The sequence below is a fragment of the Typopeltis vanoorti genome, chromosome 13, assembly GCF_054136105.1.
Source record: "Typopeltis vanoorti isolate ZY-2024b chromosome 13, IOZ_Tvanoo_1.0, whole genome shotgun sequence".
Lineage (NCBI taxonomy): Eukaryota > Metazoa > Arthropoda > Arachnida > Uropygi > Thelyphonidae > Typopeltis > Typopeltis vanoorti.
This window is the reverse complement of record NC_143561.1, coordinates 75,555,595-75,580,089: the sequence shown is the minus strand read 5'-3', so window position 1 is coordinate 75,580,089 and position 24,495 is coordinate 75,555,595. Positions and strand designations below refer to the sequence as shown.

Here is a 24,495-nt window from a genome sequence, read left to right as displayed (position 1 = left end):
GTGATATAATTTTTTGGCACATCACTGTTTAATAAAACTGAAGCACTAAGTAATCTCTGGATAATGCTTCTTCATGTAATGACAGAAATTTAGTAGCGTTTTTCAACACTAGTAACATCTTTTGGAGTGTGTCTTGGGATAACCAAAGTTTTTGTTTGGAACTGAAGCTTTTATATAAGTAGGATTACAATTAGTTTACACATAGTTTCACCATTTGCAAATGTCTCTGTGGAAGCATCAACAGAGATCCTTGAAACCTACTTCCTCATGACATCATACGACTCTCCCATCATTGCCTCAAATTCTTAGTCTTTACAATTAAAATTATATAATACAGTGTTGAGCCTGATTAAAATAAAAAAAAAAACAGCTGAAAAAAAAAAAGGGATATGTAATTATTTAGAACTGGAAAAAAAAATCATAAAAATATATCACATGTGAAATTCCTAATACTTACTAAAATCATATGTTCCTCAACAGGTGGAGAAGGTTCACCTTCTGGCAGAGGAAGGCTGAGGGCTAGATTTGATAACTGTAGAAGGTTATGCTCTGTAAAACTCAAGTTCAATATTGGTAATTCTCCACTAACTTTTATCCTGTATGAAGACAAAGAAGGCATACTTTAAGTCATTAACTACTATTTCACATTATTCTTTAAAATTAAACTTTATGTTTTATTTATTATTTATTACTAGTATTAATCTTGAGTTAAAGGGATAATAAATCCCTCATTATTTTAAAGCCGGATACGAAACTTGGAGATCAAAATCTAAGAGTTTCATGCAGAAGAACTATCGGTGAGTCCAAGCATAAGTCAACACCTGGGTGGTACAACACTAAGGCAATTCATGTCAAAGGTGGAGCAAGCTCCGTCACTACCCTTAATATTTTCTCATAATGTACAACGCAGCTCCTAGGAGATGTATTGCTGTTTTACATTATGAGGAGCGGACACTACTCAGACCGGTTTCGACCTTTATTGAGGTCTCATCAGTGAGTAGGTAGATCTGGAATACCAAGGTTTAAGCGAACTGAACTTACATATACCCCTACTAAAGAATTGCCAGACCAGTGTACCCATATATTATTATTACTACGATAAAGAGCCAAGAGGCTATTTTTCCAGCAGCGTAAATTAAGTTAACGGGATAATAAATGAGGAATTTATTATCCCCTTAACTTAATTTACACCTTCAGAAAAATAGCCTCTTGGCTCCTTATCGTAGTATTAATCTTATTACTTTCCATGTGAATAACAGGACTATATTACTACCCTAAATAACCTAGGGTTCGATAATCCAGAAATACTTACTGTCTAGACCAAATATGGAACTTTTTAAGCTACTTCAGGCCTTCAATAAGTAATTTGGTAGCCTCACACCAGCCAACAAAATTCATCTCCTGCTGAAAGAAAATCACAAAACATCAATGATACAGCACAATTCAAACTCCATAGTCTGTTGGGTGGAGCGCAGAAAGGTTTACTGCTTGGGCACCCACTCACGAGTCTGGTTGGACCTATCTGAGTGGTCCTATCAGCTCTCCAGAAAACAGGTCACAGGTTCAAATCTTATCATAGATGCTTGTGATTGTCATTAAAGAGTAGGTGAATTTCACTGCTGCCTGAGTTATTTATCCTTGATAAATAACTCAGGCAGTGAAATAAGGTTAAAAAACTTCATCACCTGACAGTTATTAGCATTCTGAAACTGATGCATAGAGTGTAATTCAGTGATGTATGGTAGGTATCGACAGAAGTGTACTGTGGTAAGACAACATTATTAAAATCATTAAACCTGTACAAAAAACTGTATTAAGGGGAAAAAACTTTCTATTTATACATCAGTTCAATCCTTCGTTTCTGAGATGTAAATACTAAGTAAATTTGGAAGAGGTATATATGCTTTATCATCTTTAACTTGATCTCATATTCTTGGTCTGAAAAAGGTGTACACAAAATATCTTTAACATTGTTTCCCATTTTCAAGAAGGATAAAAATAAATGTCAGTTTAAAAAAATGCAGTTATCTAAGAGGAAACAACAAAGAATCCTTAACTGCACTTCACATAGTGACTGCAAGTAATTTGAGCTAGTAATTAAGCTACCTATGATATTGAGAGACTGCACACCCTTAATTTCTGTGCAAACTTCAATCAGTGCATATGCACAAGCATGTCTGCTGCTTAGTCTCTGCTCGCTTTAACAATTAAAAATTCACATTGATCCCTCTTCAAGGGCTATGCAGAGGCAACTACATTACTTTCTCTTCATATATGATTACTTAATGCATGCTTCAACAGCAAAACTCACTTTATCTAATTTAGTCATACTCTGAAATGTCTTCATATTTATAACAGTTTAAGACTATTTATTTCAAATAAATGAATAAACTGCTCAAAAATTATTTCTTTGTGAATTTCAGTGGTATGTTGCATCATACACCACACCACTAATAATACACCCCTGATATAAGTTTTAATAATGGACTACCGTGAGCAGACATAAATAAAAATTAATAACGGAAAAACTCGCATAAAAAGATTATTTAATGGTATAATTTTCCCTGTGTGTCACAGGCATCTTCAGTACATTTTAAGCTCAAATTAAACAATAACTGACAATTCCAAAAAGCACCACCTAAGTAGCTAGTGTAAGACAACTAAAAAGGTCAATAAAATTTCCTAACAAAAAAAAAATAAGAAAAATAAAAAATAAGAAAATTTATATATACAATAAAAAGTTAGAAAAGATTAGCTGATTTATAAAGTACTATCTCCCATAAAGGGGATAGACGTAAACCATCAGATCTGTTTAAGTTAGGAGACTGAAGTAAAGTTTCACATGTTTCTTTATAAAGACGTTCCATGAGGAACCGAACTCTATGTCTAGTGATGGTGGCATGTTCTGCAAGTCCAGACTGTTCAAATTCAAGTATTGAATATAAGACTAGTGTTCTTCTAGCCAAATAGAGGCAGATCTTCCTGTTTGTACAAAATAAGATAATCCACAAGAGCAAGGAATCTGGTAGACACCTGGATAATTAAGATGTGGAAGTTTGTCCTTAGGAGAAGTGAGAAAGGTGGAGATTTTTCTGAATGGTCAAAAGGCAACAAAAATATTCAGTGGTTTTAAAACTTTTGCTATACGTTCACTAATGCCTTGTACATAAGGGATAGGAATGCACGTTATTTCTTCTGCATTTGAAGAGGAAGACATATTAAAACTACTCAAAACTCTTTTGATGAAGGAATTCTTATATCCATTAGATAGAAAGGAAGAAGTAATATATTGCAGTTCTTTCTGTAATAGACTGTCTGAAGAACAAAAGGAGTGGGCCTGATGAACCAGTGTTTGTTTTAACAGTTCCTGCCATTTGACTGGGATGGTGATGAGACTCAGCATGGATATAATGGCCTGTATGAGTCTTCTTTCTATAGAATGAGAAATGTAGGTTACCATCTGGTTGGCAAAGAATTAAAAGATCTAAAAAGGCTAACTGCTTATTTGATTCCACTGCTAGGTAAACTGGATACTTGAATGAAGTGCATTTAACTTAGTGAGAAACTGTTGAAGTTCATCAGAAGAGCCATTCCATATAGCAAAAATGTCGTCAACATATCTGAACCTACTCATTGGTAGAACATTTTTGGGGGGAGAAATGTTGTCAAAGATATGTTGCTCAAAATTGAAGGAACAGCAATGGGCAATCCTCTTTCTCCCACTATCTCCAACTTCTTTATGGAACATTTTGAATAACGTATCTTTGACAACATTTCTCCCAGACCTACTAATTGGTTGAGATGTTGTCTTACACTAGCTACTTAGGTGGTGCTTTTTGGAATTGTCAGTTATTGTTTAATTTGAGCTTAAAATGTACTGAAGATGCCTGTGACACACAGGCGAAAATTATACTATTAGATATACTATTAAATAAAAGATTATACTATTAAATAATCTTCATACGTGATTTTTTTTGTTATGAATTTTGTACCCCTGATATAATTATATCTAATTGAAACTTAAGTGTATTGTATAAGAGCCCAACTATACCATGTCAGACTGAAAAGTAATGCCCATTTTGCATAAACCCAGAAATAGAAATAATCAAGAGTATAAAATTTTATATTCATGGAAGTGGAGGATAATAGCTACCAATACTCATTCTTCTGTATTTCTATATCCACCTTGACAAATTACAGATTTTCACCAAAACTTAGCTTCTGAATTTGAAATAATTAAGGAAATTATTACAGATAATCATAAAAAAGTATATTTCACATCAGCATGGTGACACCATTCATTTTCCTAACAACTGAACTTCAACTATTTCTGGCATATGTACTGTATGCTTAATTTGTTCTGCCTTATTTTATCATTAAATGGAAAAATTGAAATTAAAAAGGTTCCAAAATAACAAATGTTACTAAATTTCATGAAACCAGGGAGGAAATATTAATTTTTTTTCCTCCTGAATCATTTTCATTTTAAAAAAATATCATATGAACTACTTTTCCAACAAAAACATAATTATAGAGAGGGGGGGGGATGGATTCTGGGTTCAGCAAGCAGTTTTGAACCTAGAATTAGTTTTAAAAAATCACTACACTGCAGCTCAGTTATATGATTTAAACCATCATTCTAGCAAGCTATTTCAACTGTATGCATATTGTACATTTTTATTGTTACAAATTGAATTATACATTTCCAGTATTTCCATTATTTTTGGAAAAATTATCATAATGACTGGGATATACTGGTTATTCAAAAAACTCTATTGAGTGGTCGGATTTGTAAAAAAGACTTATCAAAAGTATATGTTATATATGTTTATGATACACACACACACACATCAACCAAAATGTCCATGGCATTAATGGACAATAGCATTGGCATGCCTGTTTAATAGAGTTTTGCAACAGCACAGGTTCCAAGGGAGGAAAGATGGTAAAATTGTTCCACTGCATAAAGGTCGTGATAAGGCTGTGGCTTCAAATTATAAGCCAATCTGTATATCTGGAGTTGTGGTGAAGGTACTAGAGAGATTGGTGAGAAGTAGGATACAGAAATGGGTTGATAACAGCAGTATTCTCTTAGAGGCAATAAAAAGAATGCTAATTCAGAGAAGTCAAATTGAATATTTTTGGAAAATCAATGCAGCCATACATGCTGAGATTAGGGGGGGGGGGGTTTCATGGCAAATGTTAATTTCACTTCTATGCAAAAAAAGTCTTTTTTCTATTCATTCCTATATAAAAGAGTATCCAGGTCATGGTCTTCCAGACCTGTCTTGCCATATGAGAAGTTATGTTCTGCAAGATGAATGTTAAATGATCTATTAGTACATCAACATAAGCTATCTTGCAGGCCCAAGGAACTTTATATATATACTCTAGGTTGTGCAAGAGGATGAGAGAGCAGATAAAGGTTGCATTTCACTTTAAAATCAGGTGCCCGGCTAGGCACATGGTTTCAAAGTGAAATGGGGATTATATTTATGAAGAACTTTAGCCATCTTTTTTTAGATCTACTCCAGCAGATATAGAGGATGGCAGTAGTTTTGTTGTGTTCTTGTCAGATGCTGGAGCATGGGGTATTGTCTATTTTATAGGGGTTGTAGCCATTGGATGAAAAGTGTAACAAAGATAGCAGTTCAATAAGAAGAGCTGTCATTAGAACAAAGACTTGGTTGGCTCTGTGGGTAAGTGTTTTGAGATACCATAGTGTTGGAAGATGGATTTGGTGGATGACAGACCATTTGCAGTTGTGTGACTAGTTTGTCTAGAAATAGGAGAGAAGAGAAAACAATTGTTTTTTTCCTTATTGAAGTGTACTTTTAGAAGTTGATGTTTAAATGTGCTAAAATTGTATCTAATGCATCTAAGACCATGAGAAAAATAGCAAACACACCATCTGCAGAGCACAGCCACTGTTGTTTGTGTGTACCAGTGTTGGGGGCCTTTTTTTCCCAAAAAAATTTCATAAAAAGTTGTCAGTATCCATCATCAGCAAAAAATTAACAATTTTTAAATTATTTGTTATTTTTAAAATTTATTTTTACATTTTCAGAAGTCACTTCATACCTCCAAGTAAGCAGGATGGTGGTCTCACACTGTATGGCAAAATTTATCTCCCACCTAAGGACAATCACAAAACATCCATGCCCACAGCAAGATTTGAACTTGCAGCATATTGATCAGATAATAGGGATGCTAATCATGAGTGATTAATGTCAACCAGGCTGGCTTGTATATTTTTATATATAAGCTGGTTTGTATATTTTTCCTTTCCACAAAAAATAAACCAAGTGTATGGTAAATTTGAATAATTCAAATTTGAATACATCTAGAATGGGGGGGGTTGAATTTTTTTATGATTTCAAAATGCATATAATTTTTAATGAACAAGGAAAAATCACCTGTGAGTGCAGAAGTGATTAAACAAGTTTTTAGACTTTTTAATGAAGGAGCCTCCCTTCTACAGAAGTTATCCACAGAAGGGAGACTTTCTATGGATGATTTAGATTGTCCTCAGTACAGCACTTTACTTTGCTCAAAAAAAAAAGCATTTTATACACCAAGGAGTATAAAATGCTGTATAGTTCAATGGGTATTTCAATGAGTTGTGCTTTGTTTTTAATGAGCTAAGGATTTTTTTTCATTAGATAATGGGTGGTAAAAGCTCCAACTGAAATAACATTATGTTCATGAAAAGATATAACAGAAAATGTAACTTGTACCTTATGGTCAAAGTGCTTTTTGATTTTATGTTTGACACTTTAATTTCTACCTACTGCATCTCAGGATTAATGCTATGCTACATTTCAAATGTAAAGCAAATAAATAAATAAATAATGTATTCAAAATTAAATTCAATGCCATTACTTTTTACAACCACTCAAGTTTTTAACAGAAATTTGAGATAATATACAGCATGCATGCATGTCCTCCTCTAACACATTTTATTCCCAAAAGGGATTAGGCAGTGCTGTTTTAGTCCTACTTCTGGAAATCAGGAGGAACGGTCTTCACCCATAGCAATCACCAAAAGCAGAACTTTCAGTGACTACTAATAATTACAGAGCCAACAGGTAGAGCATGACAAATTGCTACCTGTAATATCAAAGCTCTACAATCAATTTTTCTGAGATGCAAAGTTAAAATCTGACTTTCGAGGAGAATAAAATCTACTTACCTGGCACTATTTGAATCATCAATTTAATTATTTTTATAAACAGTTTTCAAATCTAAAAATTGTTTTTTAATATTTTTTCTCTATTTCATTTTTTAGGGTCTGTTTCCAAATTTCAAGGATTCAATTCTTATAACAGAATCCAACAAGCAAACATTTTTTTTATACATGATATAAAAAAAAAAAAAGAATGACATATAGTCTGTGTGTGCTTATCAATAACTGCAGAAAATAATGCAAATTTTAATTATTAATTAACTTTTAAAACATTAAAATCATATGTTACAAAAAAGACATCTAACTACTTCTTTTCAGCATTTTAGTGCCAGGTAGTCCTGGAATCTGCAGCTAGGAAAATTTTCTTCCACTTATTTCTAACTTGGGCATCCCTCCTTTCCACTCCAACTTCTTCCATATCTCTTTTAATGTTTTCCCACCAATTTTTCCTTGTTCTTCCTTTGCTTCTCTTACCCTTCACTTCCATTTGTGACTCTCTGAATTGGGTGATCTACTGCTCTTCTCCACACATGGCTGGCCCACCTCAATCTATTTTCTCTCACTTTATTGCTAAACGTGTGGACAGACTTATGTGTTCGTCGAACATGTTGTTTATTTTTTAACGGTATATATTAGAACACAGAAACTAAGTAAATAATTAATTTATTAACTTATTGCTGATATTTCGCTGGTGTTATAACCAGCATCTTCAGAGCACAAAAACACAGTTTGTCAATATGCGTCCGTTGATAACAACATGGTGTAATCAACAGACTAGTTAAACAAAATTGTAACAGCAACACAAAAACTAGAGTCCTGATTTTTGGTGCCCTGTATCAGAGAAAAAAAAAAAAAAAAATGCAGCTATCACATAAGACAAGAGTCCTAAAAAAAAAAAAAACAAAACTAGTTTTTTCTTAAGATGACTATCTCCCAGATCTTAGGCAAGTTAATACAGCTATGTTTGTTGAGATTTGGAGTGTGTTTCAGGGCTTCTGTCCCCTCTAAGAACAATCTCTCTGACTTGTAAGAGCTTCTGTGTAGTACTTTTGAGTTTTTCCAGTTGATCCTGTGTGCAGGGGTATCCAGAGCATGGTCTGCTAGGCCCGACTTGTCATAGTGATGATTCCGGATGTATCTTTTGTGTTCGCTGATGCAGATGTTCACAATTCTTCCTGTTTGACTGTAGTAGGCTTGATTACATGAGCAGTGTACTTGGTAGACTCCTGGATGTGATAAAGGGGAATGCTGTCCTTGGGTGAGTGGATAAGGGTTGCTAATTTGCTACATGGTCTGAATGTAGTGCATAGTTTATGTTTATTAAGAATTCTTGAAATCTTTTCGGATGTGCCTTTAATGTATGGGATGGTGACTGTTTTATGTGACTGTTTTTTGTTGTAGTTCTATGTGGTGGATGGTGGGAAGGGTTTCTTAGGAGCGTTTAGTATTTTGTTTATCTTATGTGGATTATAGCCATTGGCCAAGAAGGTGTGGCATAGGTGAGCCAGTTCAGCAGCAAGAGCATTGTCATTGGAACAGATTGCTCTCACTCTATGGGTTAGCATTTTTAAAATGCCATATTGTTGAGAAGGACGATGGTGTGATTGTTTGTGTAAGTATCTCCTTGTATGTGTGGGTTTTCTAAAAACTGAAAATGATAAAGAACCATCTGGAAGACGTGTGATAAGTGTATCCAGGAAGGGCAGACAGTTATTAGCTTCCAGTTCCATTGTAAAGTGGATTTTTGGATGTTGGCTATGTAAATGCACTAAGAATGTTTCTAATGTCTCTGGGCCATGTGGCCAAATAGAAAGCACATCATCAACATAGCATAGCCAAAGTGTTGGTTTGAGAGTGGCTGTATTGATTGCTAGTTTTTCCAGGTGTTCCATGTAAAAGTTGGCTGGGGGGGGGGGGAAAGCCCATGGCTGTCCCATCTATTTGTTTGTATATTTTCCCTTTCCATGTGAAATATCCTGCATGTATTGTGAATTTGAATAGTTCAAATATATCAGGGGGGAAGTATGACTTCAGTAGATTGTGAGTTTCTATTAGTGGTACATTTGTGAATAGTGAGGTGATATCAAAGCTTACTATTAAGTCTGAGCTTTTTAGGTGGGCTGAATTTTTGACAAAGAAGGGAGAATTGTTTATGAGAGTGGCTAATAGCTTCTCTAAATGTCTAGCCAGTTTGTATGTGGGACTATTTATACTGTCCACAATTGGGCATAAGGGTGTACCTTGTTTGTGAATTTTTGGTGCTCCATAGATCCTAGGTGTTTTAACATGGAAGGGCTTAAGTTTGCTAACTGTGTTTTTGGGCCAGGAGGCGACCCTAAAAAGCTCAGACTTAAGCTGAGGAAGATCGTTCAGCTCCTCACGTCTCCGACGGGAATCGAACCTAGGACACTCCTTCCCCAGACATATGGTTGCGAAGTGCACAGCCACTAGGTTAACCACAGACATTTATTCATGAGTTAATGTCCGATGCCGCAAGCTTACAATGTATATTGTACTGTACTGCAAACAGTATGACATAAGAGGTTAGATAAACATTATTTCATTCAATACATGTACCACAGTCTGGAAATGCAATGATTATGTAATGTAGCATTATTTTGAGTTTTAGAAAGGCTTGCAGTGCCTACCTACTGTTTATTCAATTTTGCTTCCCAAGTGAAGAATCTAGAGTTAATAATAAATTTTAATGTAAAAAAATTAAAATATCTACTTGACATAATTTCACAATTATATCAGATGGAAATTTTTCCTCAATTAGAATGTTTCTTTGCAATAAATGCTAAACATGTAACCTTTAAACTTGCCAATATATAAGAATAATTTACAGTAGTGGCAGTGTTGGTTCAGATAATGCAACTAAAGCAATTCATATTATTGCAGATTCATAAACAGCATCATATGCACAAGCACACATGCACGCACATGCTCACACACACATGAACAACAAAAACGACCACCTCTCAATATCTAATTTTCTGCTGTTGCACAGATGATGCATATCATAATGAACAGTAGCAATATGAAGAATTTATGGACTGATTATTAATCTGCATATTCTAAACAGGCTAAGCTTCATTTTGATATTTCTAATAAATGGTTCTCCAGATAACATTGAGGAAGTTTTAATTATGATAACCATTATTCCGTAGCTGAGTAGGCTTCAAACTTTTCTTTAAGGATCAAAAATGCCCGATTTTCTACTTGAAGACAATGTGTTCATGTTCTTCTGCATAAACAAAAGGTGGATACATGATTACACAAAGTTTAACGATGAGTAAAAAAGCCAATACTTCTCTATGAGAAGCTAAACCTAAAACAAGTAGTAACAATTCCTAGCAAACGAGCAGATAAGTCAAAACATAAGAAGAGAATGCATTAAAAATATATAAGAATCTTCAACAAAGATCTGAGCAGCAGAAAATCATTCAACAACCCGCTGAATGATTAGGCTGAATGGTTTCAGTTAATTCTAATACTAAAAGAAAATATAGTTTGGAATTTAATATTTGGAATTTCTGTTTCTTCCAAGTAAGTGTCAAAGATACTACAGTATGATGTACACTGTACTGCACTACAAACAGTATGACTCAAATTACCTAGATATTTTTCATCCCCAAACTCATGAAACCACTTGAAGAGTTATGTTCTGTGAGATAGCAAAACAATGAAATAACAACTGGCAACTATCTTCTAAGAGGGTTTCATTACTTTTGCTAATCAATTATAAACTTCACACAGCCATGAAAAGTTTAATATGAATTAAAAAAAAAAGAAAAGAAAAGAAAAAAGATTACATCATCATTTGCACAGATGGATAAAACTGACCGACAAGTTTTAATGATTAAAACCTCAACTTACCGAGGCATTCTAGGATCATCAGAAATGATTGATTTGTGCAACTGAATATTAATTTTGGTAGGATGTAACAGATGTAAAACATTTTCATCTTTCCCACTTACCATCATCCAGTTAGTATCTGTAACAGTAAAAAGTTCGAATGAAAAGATGTAAAAATTAAAACAATTTTTAATTTTTTGTTTAAAAGATGGAATTTCAAATATTTGGTTATATTTTATATAGTGAAATGATCAACAAGAAAGCCAACCTTTTTAAACTTTAGTATTCTGAAACAGATTTTAAAAGGATTTTGAAATATAACATTGTCTACACTACTACTACTAAGCAAGAAGGATACTTACTGAAAGGTGGAAATATACATATACAGGGTGTTCGGGATAAATTTGACATATTTATAATTAATTATATTTTTCCGTAAGTTACATGTATTAACACACACTTCTCTTCATTTAAAAGTTTGGACCCTTCTTCATTCATATACAAGATGTCAGAAAGGATGGATAGCTGGAACCCACCTGAATCATGGAAGAGAATAACTTGTATCATGATGATTCGTGCCCGCCATCAAAATAAGGATATTACGACTGCTGCCCAATGCTCCCTGAATACAGTAAAAACAATCAGGCATGAACTAGAGACTTGCAATGGTGACTACGAGGATGTAGCAAGAAGAAAGATCCCTAGCAGACGATCTGATTGCGTTCGTACAGCAGAATTCCTCGCAAATCTGCAGGAACAGGTGTTGAAGAACCCTGGCATTGGAATTCGGGCTTTGTTCGTGGAGTTGCTAACTGTAGTCAAGCCCTGGATAACAAGGGTAGCCAATGGTAGGCCGTATGTATGGCAGCAGGATTCGGCCCCTTGCCACACCTCTGGGAAAAGTCAAAAATGGTTGTCTGAAAATTTCTACGACTTCACCAGTCCAAATGTTTGGCCTCCAAACTCCCCAGACCTTAACCCCATGGATTATTTTGTATGGGGCGCAGTTGAAAAAGACACCAATCGCACTTCCAGTAATACAAAAGCCCAGTTAATGGATAAAATTAAAACAGTTTTTGCGGCCCTTCCCAGGGAGACTGTAGCATCAGCTTGTTCGAGGTTCCGAAGCAGAATTGAAGCTGTGATCGATGCTAATGGTGGTTATTTTGAGTAAATCTTGTTGATAGTATTGTAATTAACTCTGCCTGTAATGTTTTTTTGTCAATTCATTAAATTTAATAGATACAAAGAAGATTTTCTTTTTCCTTACGAAACTGTCAAATTTATCCCGAACACCCTGTATATACACACTGAGTTAGCTTTGCATTAGGAACACCCACCTAATAATGCATTGGTCTACCTCTCTGTGCAATCATGGCTCACATACGCCTTGGAACAGATTCCACAAGGAGTTGAACATCCATGCATAACTCGACCCACGTCCACTACCACAACTCCATCAGTTCATGCTAATTCCATGGAGGAGGATCAGCAGTTCTCAAATGCTGTTCTAGCATATCCCACACATGTTCAATTGGGTTACAGTCAGGGAAGTTTGGGGGCCAAGGCAATGTGGCAAATTCATTGTTGTGTTCCTCCAACCACTCGGTAGTTGTACGAGCCCAATGACAAGGTGCTTTTGTCCTGCTGAAAGATGGCACTGTGGTCAGGATAGACCTTCTGCTGATATGAATGGAGATGGTCGGCTAACAGGTCCCTGTAGCATTCACCATTCAGTGTTTGTCAGATAATAACTAATAGACCTAGGGTGTGCTAGGAAAAAGCTACAAAGACCATAACACCACCACCAGCCTGTTGAACTCCAACTGTGCAACCAGGAGATAGGGTTTCATGCTGTTAATGCCAAATGTGCTGGCCATCAGCATAGTGCAGCAGGAAATATGACTCATCATGCCAGATGACCTTTTTCCATCTGTCAAGGGTCCATTGTTGACATACCTTGGCCCATGTGAGGCCTTGTTTGCAATGTCTGACCATCATCATGAGTACCTTTCATGGTCTTCAGCTAGAACTCCAGGCGAAGCTAGGTATGGTGTATAATGCATGTGGAAATAGGTCAAGCTACCCCAGTGTTGTACTGGTAGAATGAACTGTGTGACTATTGCATGTCATTGCTGAGAACCAGTCATGACACCTGATGCTCGTGTTTAGGATCAACCACAAGTGGCCAACCAATGTGAACCCTTCTGCTGGATATCTGTTCATGGTTAATCCTGTCCTGGTAAACCTTGATATGTATGGGAGCAACCAACAAGTGCAGCTGTTTCCAAAATACTGACACCTTCCCTCCAGGTCCCCACCTATCTGCCCACAATTAAATTGGCTTATGTCTTCATGTTTCCCCATTATTATAATAAATTTAGTTTAATCCTTTATCCAAGTGTAAGCAAACAAAGTTTGCGCCTGAAGTATCTTCAGGACTGAGCTCTCATCACTCCTAGTCTCAGCATCTCCCACCATGCAAAGCACATCTCCTCGTGGACACACACAATGCTATGCATCAAGGGAAGGTCCACTATCCAGACCAGTTTTGACCTTTATTGAGGTCCCGTCAGTGGGAGCCAGACCCAGAGGCAGTGATACTAAGGCAGAAGCAATGGAGAAGTCATATTTACCTATACAAGTTGCCAAAAGGTGTACCACCTTATTATTAAATTACTCTGGATTTAGAGAAAGATGTTGGAAGTTTTCTTCCCCTTTTTTCCCCATTACTGTTTATTGATTACATACAGAGGATAGGTGTGTCCCTTCATAGTAGCTGAATATGTAAACCTGGGAGGGTGTTCCTAATGCAAAGCTACCTCAGTGGATACACACACCTTTCAAGTACAGCAATATCCTATTTAGTATAGAATCTTGATGGTGCAGTACAGAGATATATAGAAGAAAAGCATGTTCACTTCTAGAACAAGTACAATTCACAGCAGTTTGCTGAAAACAAATATTTTGAAAATTAATTTAATTCTCATACAATGTGCATTGGTCTGATTGCTCTTGAAATATACTCTTGGATTCCCTGTTCAAAGAGTTAATCTGTCATCACGTGATTCTAAAGATTTTTTTGCTAGATGTTTACCTTCTCTCTCCCTCTCTTTTATGTGGTTCCCACCCACAAAAGGTTATTAGTAAACCTATAGTACACTGGTACTGTGGGTGAGCTAAGGATGTTTTTTTTTCCATTTTTATCAATTTTATATATTTTTTTATAATTTTTACATAGTCCAGAAACTCTGCTCTTGAGACCGAACATGGAACTTTTTCAAGATACTTCAGGCCTCCAATAAGCAGGGAAGTGGTTTCATACCAGGTGATGAAATTTATCTCCCATCTAAAGAAGTCACAAACATCCATGCCCACAGCAGGATTCAAACCTGTGACCTGATGATTGGAGAGAGGGTATGCTAACCTCTCAGCCAACCAGGCCGGCAATAATATGATAGTCAACCATCTCTCTTCCCAATGCTGATGGTCAAAACTTCTTTCCTAGTATGGGCAGAATTGCCTTAGCAGACTGAAATATAAAATTTTATGATACTAAAGTACTGACAGATAACAGATTTGAAGGAAAATTGTCAACAGGAAGTCTGTAGTAGTATAAACTTTTCATGTAATACCATGATAACATCCCCCACACACACACACAATGAAAATACATGTGTGTGTGCACGCGCACACACACACATAACTATAGGGTAAATCATTCCATGCCTTTTTTCAATCATTCCATAGATTCCAAATTATGCCTCCACAGCACAGTTGGAAGGACAATGGTAAACTGCATATTTCAATCAGAAAAGACTCGAGTTCAATTCTCATCATGATGAAAGAACTCTTTATATGGGAATTTTTTAAATTAAAGGTGTTAACTGATCTTATAAGGAGAGATGTTTCTTCTACTGAAAACTCTAGTTTTTTTTTCATCCCAAATACAGGCAAATGGCCAGAAAAGAAATGCAATTAATAAACAAAATACCATTACTTGGCTGTTGGTGATACAGTGTACAGATGTGTGGGTAGGTGGATAATAGTGCATATTATTATTATTATGTGACACCTCCAAGGAGTCCAAAGATTTATCGGAGGGCACCTACTCTATAACTCTACGTCTCCACCACTCAATCCACCAACTACAACAATCCACAGCTACCATCATTATCATCTACACCAATGCCATCTACTGCCCACCATTCACTAGTATTTTCACAGACAATCACAAACATTCATGCCCATGGCGGAATTCGAACCCACAGCCTTTTGGCTGGAGAGCAGATATGTTAACCACTCGGCCAACCAGGCTGGCTTACAGTGTAGACAGTGGGATGGGGAGTGCAGTCTTGCAATCAGTCCTTGTACTACTTGGAGGTGTCATGTAGTAGTAGTAATAATAATTCTTGAATAAATCAGTTAGGAAATACCCAATAAATTTATCAAGTACACATCAACCCAGCCCACCACACCCCAAATTATAAAGAGCCTCCAAAATCACTTGAAAATTAATAATGGCAATGCTATAGTGAAGACATTAACCTGTTTAGTATAATTTGTTACAGATAATTATATATACTAGATATATACAGATTTTAAATATTAGATAAAGAACACTTTATAAATATTTAGAGTACAGTAAAACCTTCTTATATGAATGACTCAATTATGAACAAATTGTTTAACAAACTATTCGATTGAAAAATAATTGTACCGATTGGCAAACATTGTTTATTTTACGAACGCACTGACACTCAAGTGAGCCGGCATTATCTGTAGCAAACTACAGATAATGAACTCAAGAAAGAACTTCCTTTATAGCTAAATGGGAAAATGGAACTCTTATTTCTAAGCTTTCTAAAGATTATAACATGGTAAAATTGGCAATCTGTACTATTATTAAAAATAGAGATGAGATTAAAAAGGCTGATGTGGCAAAAGGAATGAAAACTTTGTATCCTAAAAGATCTCAAGCTGTTGAGGAAATGGAGAAACGTTTGTTAGTGTGGATTAATGATAAATAAATGGCAAGTGACAGTATTTAGGAAACAATAATTTGTGATAACAATAAGCAACTACATAGTGGTCCCCGGGATCCAGTGCCGACAGTAATGATTTTAAAGTTAGTAGTAGGATGGTTTGAGCATTTTAAAAAGAGAACTGGGATCCATAGTGTAGTAAGGCATGGAGAGGCTGCCAGTGCTAACAAAGAGGCTGCAAATCAATTTGTGGATGAATTTAAAACTTATGGAGGGATGGAGGGATTTATTCCTCAGCAAGTGTTTAATTGTGATGAGACAAGACTTTTCTGGAAAAAGATGCCTAAGTGAACTTATATCACACAAGAAGAAAAAGCACTGCCAGGACACAAACCAATGAAGGAATGGTTAACTCTCTTGTTGTGTTGGTAATTCTAGTGGTGACTATAAAATTAAACCTTTGTTAGTGTTTCACTCAGAAAATCCCAGAGTGTTTAAATCAAACAACATAATAAAAAGTAAACTAGATTTGATGTGGAGACCTAAGAGTAAGTCTTGGTTAACAAGGCAGTTTTTTTATAGAGTGCATGCATGAAGTTTTTGTTCCCCCCACTCTCCTGCATAAAAAAACTATCTTGAAAAGAACAATCTACCTTTGAAAGCACTTCTTGTGCTGGACAATGCTCCTGCTCACTCCACAGGCTTGGAGGATGATTTGGGCAAGCACAACTTTATAAATGTCAAATTTCTACCTCCTAATACCACTCCTCTTATCCAACCCATGGATCAGCAGGTGATTTCAAAAAACTTTATACAAAGGCTTTGTTTCAAAGTGACATCTGATCTTCAGGGACTTTTGGAAAAAGCACTTTAACATCTTGCATTGTTTGAGGCTTAAAATAATGCATGGGGAAGTTCCTTTGAAACTATGAACTCAGCCTAGAAAAAAATTGTGGCCTGAGTGTGTGTGTGTGTGTGACAGGTACAGATTTTGATAAATTTTGATAGATTTTGATACAGATCTGCCCAGACACAAAATTTCATTTTGTGTCTGGGCAGATCCATGGGATTAGAAGTGGACAATGCTAATGTAGAAGAGTTGGTGGAAGATCATCAAAGAGAGCTTACAACTGAGGAGCTGAAAGAACTGCAAAAGTTTTATATTCCTATTTTTATTTTTTTTATTTTAATTATGATAACAGGTGAAAATAAAATTTTTCATGTGGAACGGATTAATTTATTTTACATTAATTATAATGGTAAAATAGTTTAGCATTATAAACTTTTCGTTATATGAAATATTCATAAAATGAAAACAAGTTCATAAAATGAGGTTTTACTGTACTTGCATCAGAAACAGGTTGGCAAGCTAAAAAAAACTGACATCAAATCAGTATTTTATAAAGGGAAAAAATTATGAGCATTAAAATTGATATATATTTAGATATATAATCACTTTAATTAAAACAAATTGCTTTGAAATAAATTCACATACTAGGAAAAGAAAGAAGAATTTCAACATCCTGGATCTCCAAATGAAATTTATCATATGCTTGAGCTATCATAGTAGACACAACTTCACTCTGAAAAGAAAAACACACTTTTTTTTTAATAAAGAAAAAAATCTCTCAAATACATCATATTATCATATATATTATAAAACAAGTTAAGAAGAAAATTTGTATGGAGACAATAATCAGGGGAATACTTAATGAAAGTATGACAAAATCGTGTTTCCCAGGAGCAAAAATTCACAATATTAGCCATGCCATCTGGATGCAAAAAAAAGGTAAGTGATCGTCTTGGTTAGTACAAATGATTTGAGAGGCTAGAAGCATTCTATGAGGAAGGATGTAAAGAAGTTGTTAGAAGAGCGAGAAGGTGAAGACTGCAAGTCTCCTACTACGCTATGATAGAGAGAACTGATGAGGAGGACAGTGATAGCTAATGAGTCTATATGTAGATACATCTTTTCTTCCTCCAACCAAACTCTGAAATCCACATTCCTTCAACCTCTTCTCCATAGCCAACATTCCAGAGCCCTCATATGGTCACTCATCTCTGACCCTCTCCAATGTCAATACATCACAATGAAAATTAGGTTACCAAATCTGAGCACAAAAGTCCAAGTGGGGTCTGACAGTGCTTTATACAGTGGCACAATCACTTACTTATCCCTAAATCTCTTATCATAGTGGCAATATGCTTGGCCAACCAGGTCGGTATAGTGCCAGCCTGGTTGGCCGAGTGATTAGCGTATCCACTCTCCAGCCAAGAGACTGCAGGTTCAAATCCCACCATGGGCATGGTTTGTGATTGTCTGTGGAAATACTAGTGGTGGTTAGTAGATGGCGTTGGTGTAGTTGCAGTTAGTTGTAGTTGATGGATTGAGTGGTGGAGAGTTGTAGAGTAGGTGCTCCCCCCCCCTCCAATGAGGCTTTGGACTTCCCGGAGGTGTCACGTAATAATAATAATATAACGTACAATCTTTGCAACACTTGCAATATGCCTCTAAACTATAGTCACCTGTCAACCATCACTCCCAGATCTTGAATCTCATCCACTTCCTGCAATACAGTGCCATAAATATATCACATAACCTTATACTTCTGCACTCCAAAATGCAACATCTTGCACTTATTAATATTAAAACTACAACTCCAGTCATCTTTCCAAGCCAAAAGTTGATTCAAATCTTCCTTCAGGAAGATTTGAATCAACTTTTGGCTTGGAAATTATTACTATTATTATAAGTAGTAGTAATATTATAATAGTAATAATTTCCAATTATTACTATTATAAGTAGTAATAATTGGAAATTATTACTACTTATAATTCTCTCCAAGTTTGCATAATCAGCAAACAACTAAAGATCTCTAGTCAATCCACACGATATATCATTTATAAATAGCAGAGGCCCAAAGAAGATAACCGTGGGGCATGCCACTCATTACTCTCCTTTTTTTTGAGACACTGCTTCCTCATACACAACCTGTGAGATTGTTCAGAAAGCCAATATGCTATCCATTCCCATCCTCTGAAGCTAGTACTTTTGCAAAGTCCAAGAATATCACTGTATATGATTCTCCCTTATCTAACACACTCGTTATCTTATCATAAAATCAAGTAATTTTCAAAAATAAGACCAATCCTTTACAAATCCATGATGACCATCATGAAGAATACTATCCATCAACCCAATCTTGTATTCTATACCTAACTAATCTCTCTCCAACATCTTGACTATAATTACAGTTATACAGATTGGTCTATAATTGGAAACTTCTGTCCTAGAACCATGCTTATGGAGTGGGAGTATTTTGCCTTCTTTCCACCCTTAGGAACACAACTCGGTGTAAGATCTTCATTAAATAACCCAGGTGTTGGGCATAGCTAACTGTTGTACACATTGCATAAAAATACAAGGTGACTGTACATGTAACCCAATCAAGGTGATTGTGATTGGATTAAATGCTAATAAGACTGTACAGTCTTTAACATCTAACCCAATCAACACATTTTGCCTCCCTTCTACATAATGCATAGCATCATTTACACCGGTATGATATACACTGATGAAATATATAATTCAGTTATCCTATAGAATAACAGGTTATTCTAGTTAAAGTATAAAATAAGAATGCTATTTATATATAGCCAGCCTGCTTGGACGAGTGGTTAGTGTATCTGCTCTCGAGCCAAAAGGCTGCGGGTTCAAATCCCGCGTTAGGTGTGGATGTTCATGATTGTCTGTGAGAGTACTAGTGGTGGTAGTTGGTAATAGATGGCGTTGGTGTTAGATGATGAAGGTTGGTGGAGTAGATGAAGAGTTGTAGAGTAGATGCCCTGTGATGTAATAATAATAATATTCTACATATTCTATAAAATAACTAAGAGAGTTCTAGTTAAAGTATATAAAAATAAATATCATCATCAAATTCCTGACATGTACCCTCAAGGAGTGTACAGGATATGATAGTCCTACATGAAAAATTTACATCATTACTAACTTCCTATCTACAATTTTCTTCCAAATCAGTCTGTTACTTGCCAAGAACCCAACATTATCAGATCTTATATTTCATTGTCAAGGACACTTTGTACCGTATCAATCCACCTATATCTTGGTCTTCCTCTGGGTCGTTTTCCTGCCAACCTGGCAGAGAACACTTGTTTTGCTAATCTTTCCTCTCCCATTCTATTTAAGTGACCATACCATCTGAGATTAGCTCTGCTAACGCATTCCTGGATGCTGACAATGTTAAGTTCTTTCCTAATATCCTCATTTTTAATATGATATTGCCATTGATGCCATCTGTTCACGCCTCTAATCTTTCTCAGGACTCTCATATCTGCAGTCTCTAGTCTTTGGTCAAGTGTTTTACTTCTGACCCAGCTCTCAGATCCATAAGTTAAAATTGGTTTGAACACTGTCTTTTATACAGCTAATTTAGGGTTCCGACTAATTTTTCTCTTATTCCATATGAATTTATTCAATTGACTTCCTACCATACCAGCTTTGTTGATTCTGTTGTCTATTTCTATATTTAATTTACCATCTTCACTAAAAATCATGCCTAAGTAGCTGAAATGTTTACTTGTTCCACAGGTTCTCCATTCAAACCACAGTTGACATTTTCAACGATTCTACCTATTTTCATCTATTACAACAGTTATTCAATTTAGTCAGGGAACCTTGCAAAGTTGTAGCAGATTTATTTAGAAGTATAACATTGTCTGCATAAAGCAAAGAGCTGACATTAGCATCTCCAATTCTGATATCAGGTTTAATACCACTTTCCTTCATAATGTGATCCATATAGATAATGAATAACAGAGGGGATAATGTACATCCTTGTCTCACACCAGATTTAACATTAAACCATCTTCCTGTACTTCCTTCAATTCTAACTGCTGACTTGCAACTCAAATAAAGACTAAGTATTGTTTGATATAATGCCCCATTGACACCATATAACTATAGTGTATTGAATAGCTTCTCTCTTGGCACCTTGTCATATGCCTTTTCCAAATCGACAAAACTTAAATACAGATCTTTGTTATATTCCCATGCTTTCTCGATTATTTGTCGTAAAGTGAAGATCTGATCCTGACAACCTCTATTTGGCCTGAATCCAGCTTGTTCTTCACCAAGCTTTTCTTCCACAATTCTTCTCAACCGTTTGTCAAGTATACTTGCATAGATCTTGCCAGGAACACTCAGTAGGGAAATACCTCTGTAATTCTCACATTCAGTTTTATTTCCCCTTTTTATATGTGGGTACCAAGCTCTACTCCGATCATCAGGAATTCGCCCCTCTGTCCAGGCCGTCTGAATTATGCAGTAAAGCCACTGTAAGACTTTTATACTACCATACTTCAGCATTTCTGGCCGAATAATATCTACTCCTGCTGCCTTTCCACATTTCAAGCCTTTGATGGCTTTTTCTACTTCAAGTATGGATGTGTATTTCTGATTGTATGCCTGCTGAGTGTTTTTTACCACTGTGCTATCACTGCTCGTTTCATTTAGCAATTTTTCGACGTAATACTCCATACTTCAAGGATATCTTTTTCTTCCATTTTCCTGTCATCTTTATCATCTCTAACTCCTTTTACAGCATTCTTTCCTCCATTTCTAGTGTTTTTGAGTGTTTTTTACCACTGTGCTATCACTGCTTGTTTCATTTAGCAATTTTTCGAAGTAATACTCCATACTTCAAGGATATCTTTTTCTTCCGTTTTCATGTCATCTTTATCATCTCTAACTCCTTTTACAGCATTCTTTCCTCCATTTCTAAGCTTCTTCAACAACCTCCAGAATATCATACCACCTTTTTGATATTTATTTTCTATTTCTTGCCAAAGTCCTCCTATGACTTTTGTTTAGCTAGTTTTACACAGTGTTTAGCTTTCTTACATTTGTGTCTGTATTCTCTAAGAGCACAAGCTGACTTATTTGCCAGGAACTTTTGATATGCTTTCTTCTTTTCCTTCACTGCCTCTTTAGCTTCCTGTGTCCACTATGGAGTTTTGATTTTACTATCTTTGCAGACAACCTCACCACATGCCTCTCTGGCTGAATTAATCAGGGTTTTCTTCAAGGTTTGCCACTGAATCTCTAAGGTTTGGTTCTTGTTCTGAAACTCTTTCATATTTTCTTCAATAAACTTTGTGTATTTTAGTCTAAAGTTCACATCTGAGAGCTGCTCAACTTTTATTCGCTTTAAAATGTTTTTACATGTTATTCTTTTCAATATGAAATTCAATTTTATCCTGCTCAAGACTAAATAGTGATCACTTCCAATTTCAAATCCTCTGTACACTCTGGTGTCCTGCACCAGGGAGAAAACATCACTATCAACAATAACATAGTCAATGAGACTTTTCTTATTCCTTGCATCTTCCCTCCATGTGAATTTGTGCACATTTTTATGTTGAAACATGGTGTTAGTAATAACCAGTCCATGTCCTGAGCAGAAATCCAACAGGTATTTGCCATTATTATTAGCTTTGCTCTTTTCTCTAAATTTTCCCAAAATATTTTTGTATGTCTGACAATCACTTCCTACTCTGCTATTTAGATCCCCAATAAGGACCAACTTTTCCTTTTTCATTGTGTCAGTAGCTTTCTCTAGAGACTCAAAAAATTCCTCTACTTCTACCTTAGTAGAAGTGGAGGAATTTTTCTCAAATAAAAAAAGCAACTCAGGCCATTGAAAATGTATTAACAACATAGATGAAGGATAATAATACAGGTAAATAGAGTAAGGCACTATTGTTTGTCCAATTTATGAATCTTACCACTCAGAGGGCTCCCAGTGAAGCAATGTTTGGCTATGTACCAAAGGTAGGTTTGTCTACTTTAATAATACCTAAAGATATATTTGGAAGTGGGTGGTTTAAGGGCCAAAGCCGAATAACTGGTAGGAGACCTCCACATCACCTTTAAGGAATGTGGAGAGATGTCCAGGGCCTCTGACCTAATGCCCAATCAATAAGGCACATCGTGTGCCTTATTAGTAGGTGTCCACTGGGTACTGAATGAACAAGGATGGGATGGCAATTTGGAACTTAGCTGACCAAAATTGTACTCTCTGTTGGCCTTAAACCAGAAATAACATGATGAGATTTCATACCAGCTGGGAGAGTCACTCAGTTAAACAAGACCCCACTGGGAACCAAAGTGAGCTACTGGAATAGGCTCAAGCTGAACATCTAGAAGAAGCACATATCCAGCATTAGAAGAACTGAAGATAGCAATCACTAATATAAGGAGTATCAATGAAAAAGAAACTGAGCTTGCAGAAGAACTGGAAAAGTACAATGCAGACATACTGTAACTGGTATCATTGAAACATAGAAGACAAAAACAGGTTAGATCTCTCTCTCTAAATAATAAGAATAGGATGTTATATTTGGGCAATAATGATCAAGAAAAGAAAGGAGTAGCAATAGCATTCAATACCTAACATGAAGATAAACTTCTTCATGATGAGTAGAGTTATATGGGCAAACTTCAAAGTGGGGAAATGGACCATGAAACTTATTTCTGGCTATAGTCCTGCAGAAAGCTATCCTAAGGAAGAAGTGGAGGAATTTTCTGATTCACTAGAGCAGGCAGCTGACATAAAAAAAATTGGAAAAAGTAGTACTTATTGGAGGGTGTGAAGGGAGGCAAAGTGAAATATAAAGCCTCTCCTACTCAAATGTCAACTTTGCTTTCTCATGGTCCATGCTGTTCTAAAAGTACAGATGAGGCACTGGCTCATCTGTACTTTTAGATAGGGCTGTACTTTACAGATAGGGCTCTCAACCTTTTGTGTATGTGATCAATATAAAAAAAAAGTAACATGCCATCACTTCTAATGTCAGGAGTGTATACTTTTGTTACTTATATGTGAAAGAGAAGATCAAGATAAAAATACACTCCTCATTTATTGAATGGGGGTGCTTAAGGATCAAAGCTGTATAACTGAGAGGAGACCTCCACATCGCCTCTAAAGAAATGTGGAGAACCAACCAGGGCTTCTGACCTAACGTCCAATCCTCACCATTTCGTGGGACACCCTGTTAGGTATCTATCTGGATACTGAACGAACAAGTATGGGCTGCCAATTTGGGATTTAGCCGACCAAATTGTATTTTTATTGGATTAAACCAAAATATAAAAATGAAGGTACGACATGACAGAATGTCATGCAGGTTGTGGCGTCACCCGGTTAAACAAGGCCCCCGTTGTTTTCACCAGGGATCCACGACAAATAGTGAAAAGTCAGCTACTGGGTACTGAAAACAAATCCTAAAAGACACACTAACTTGTCACCAGAGTTCAAGATCAGTACTATCAACATAAGAAGCCTGAATGGTAAAGAAATGGAGCTAGCTGAGGAATTGGATAAGTACCAGATCACCATAATAGGGGTGACTGAAACAAAAAAGACAAAATCCGGTGAAATTTTTCTG

General features: G+C 35.9%; 1 protein-coding gene across 1 annotated transcript in view; it reads right to left on the bottom strand.

Moving 5' to 3' along the window:
* Window positions 1-24,495, bottom strand: part of LOC150100291 (intermembrane lipid transfer protein VPS13A-like) — a 254,905-nt gene that overhangs the window by 87,867 nt on the left and 142,543 nt on the right. Inside the window, exons 10-12 of the mRNA XM_090402628.1 lie at window positions 17,525-17,612; window positions 11,066-11,183; window positions 458-596 (exon numbers count right to left, since the gene is read on the bottom strand). Coding sequence (XP_090258754.1) covers window positions 458-596; window positions 11,066-11,183; window positions 17,525-17,612 — 345 coding nt within the window. The remainder of the gene's footprint in view (window positions 1-457; window positions 597-11,065; window positions 11,184-17,524; window positions 17,613-24,495) is intronic.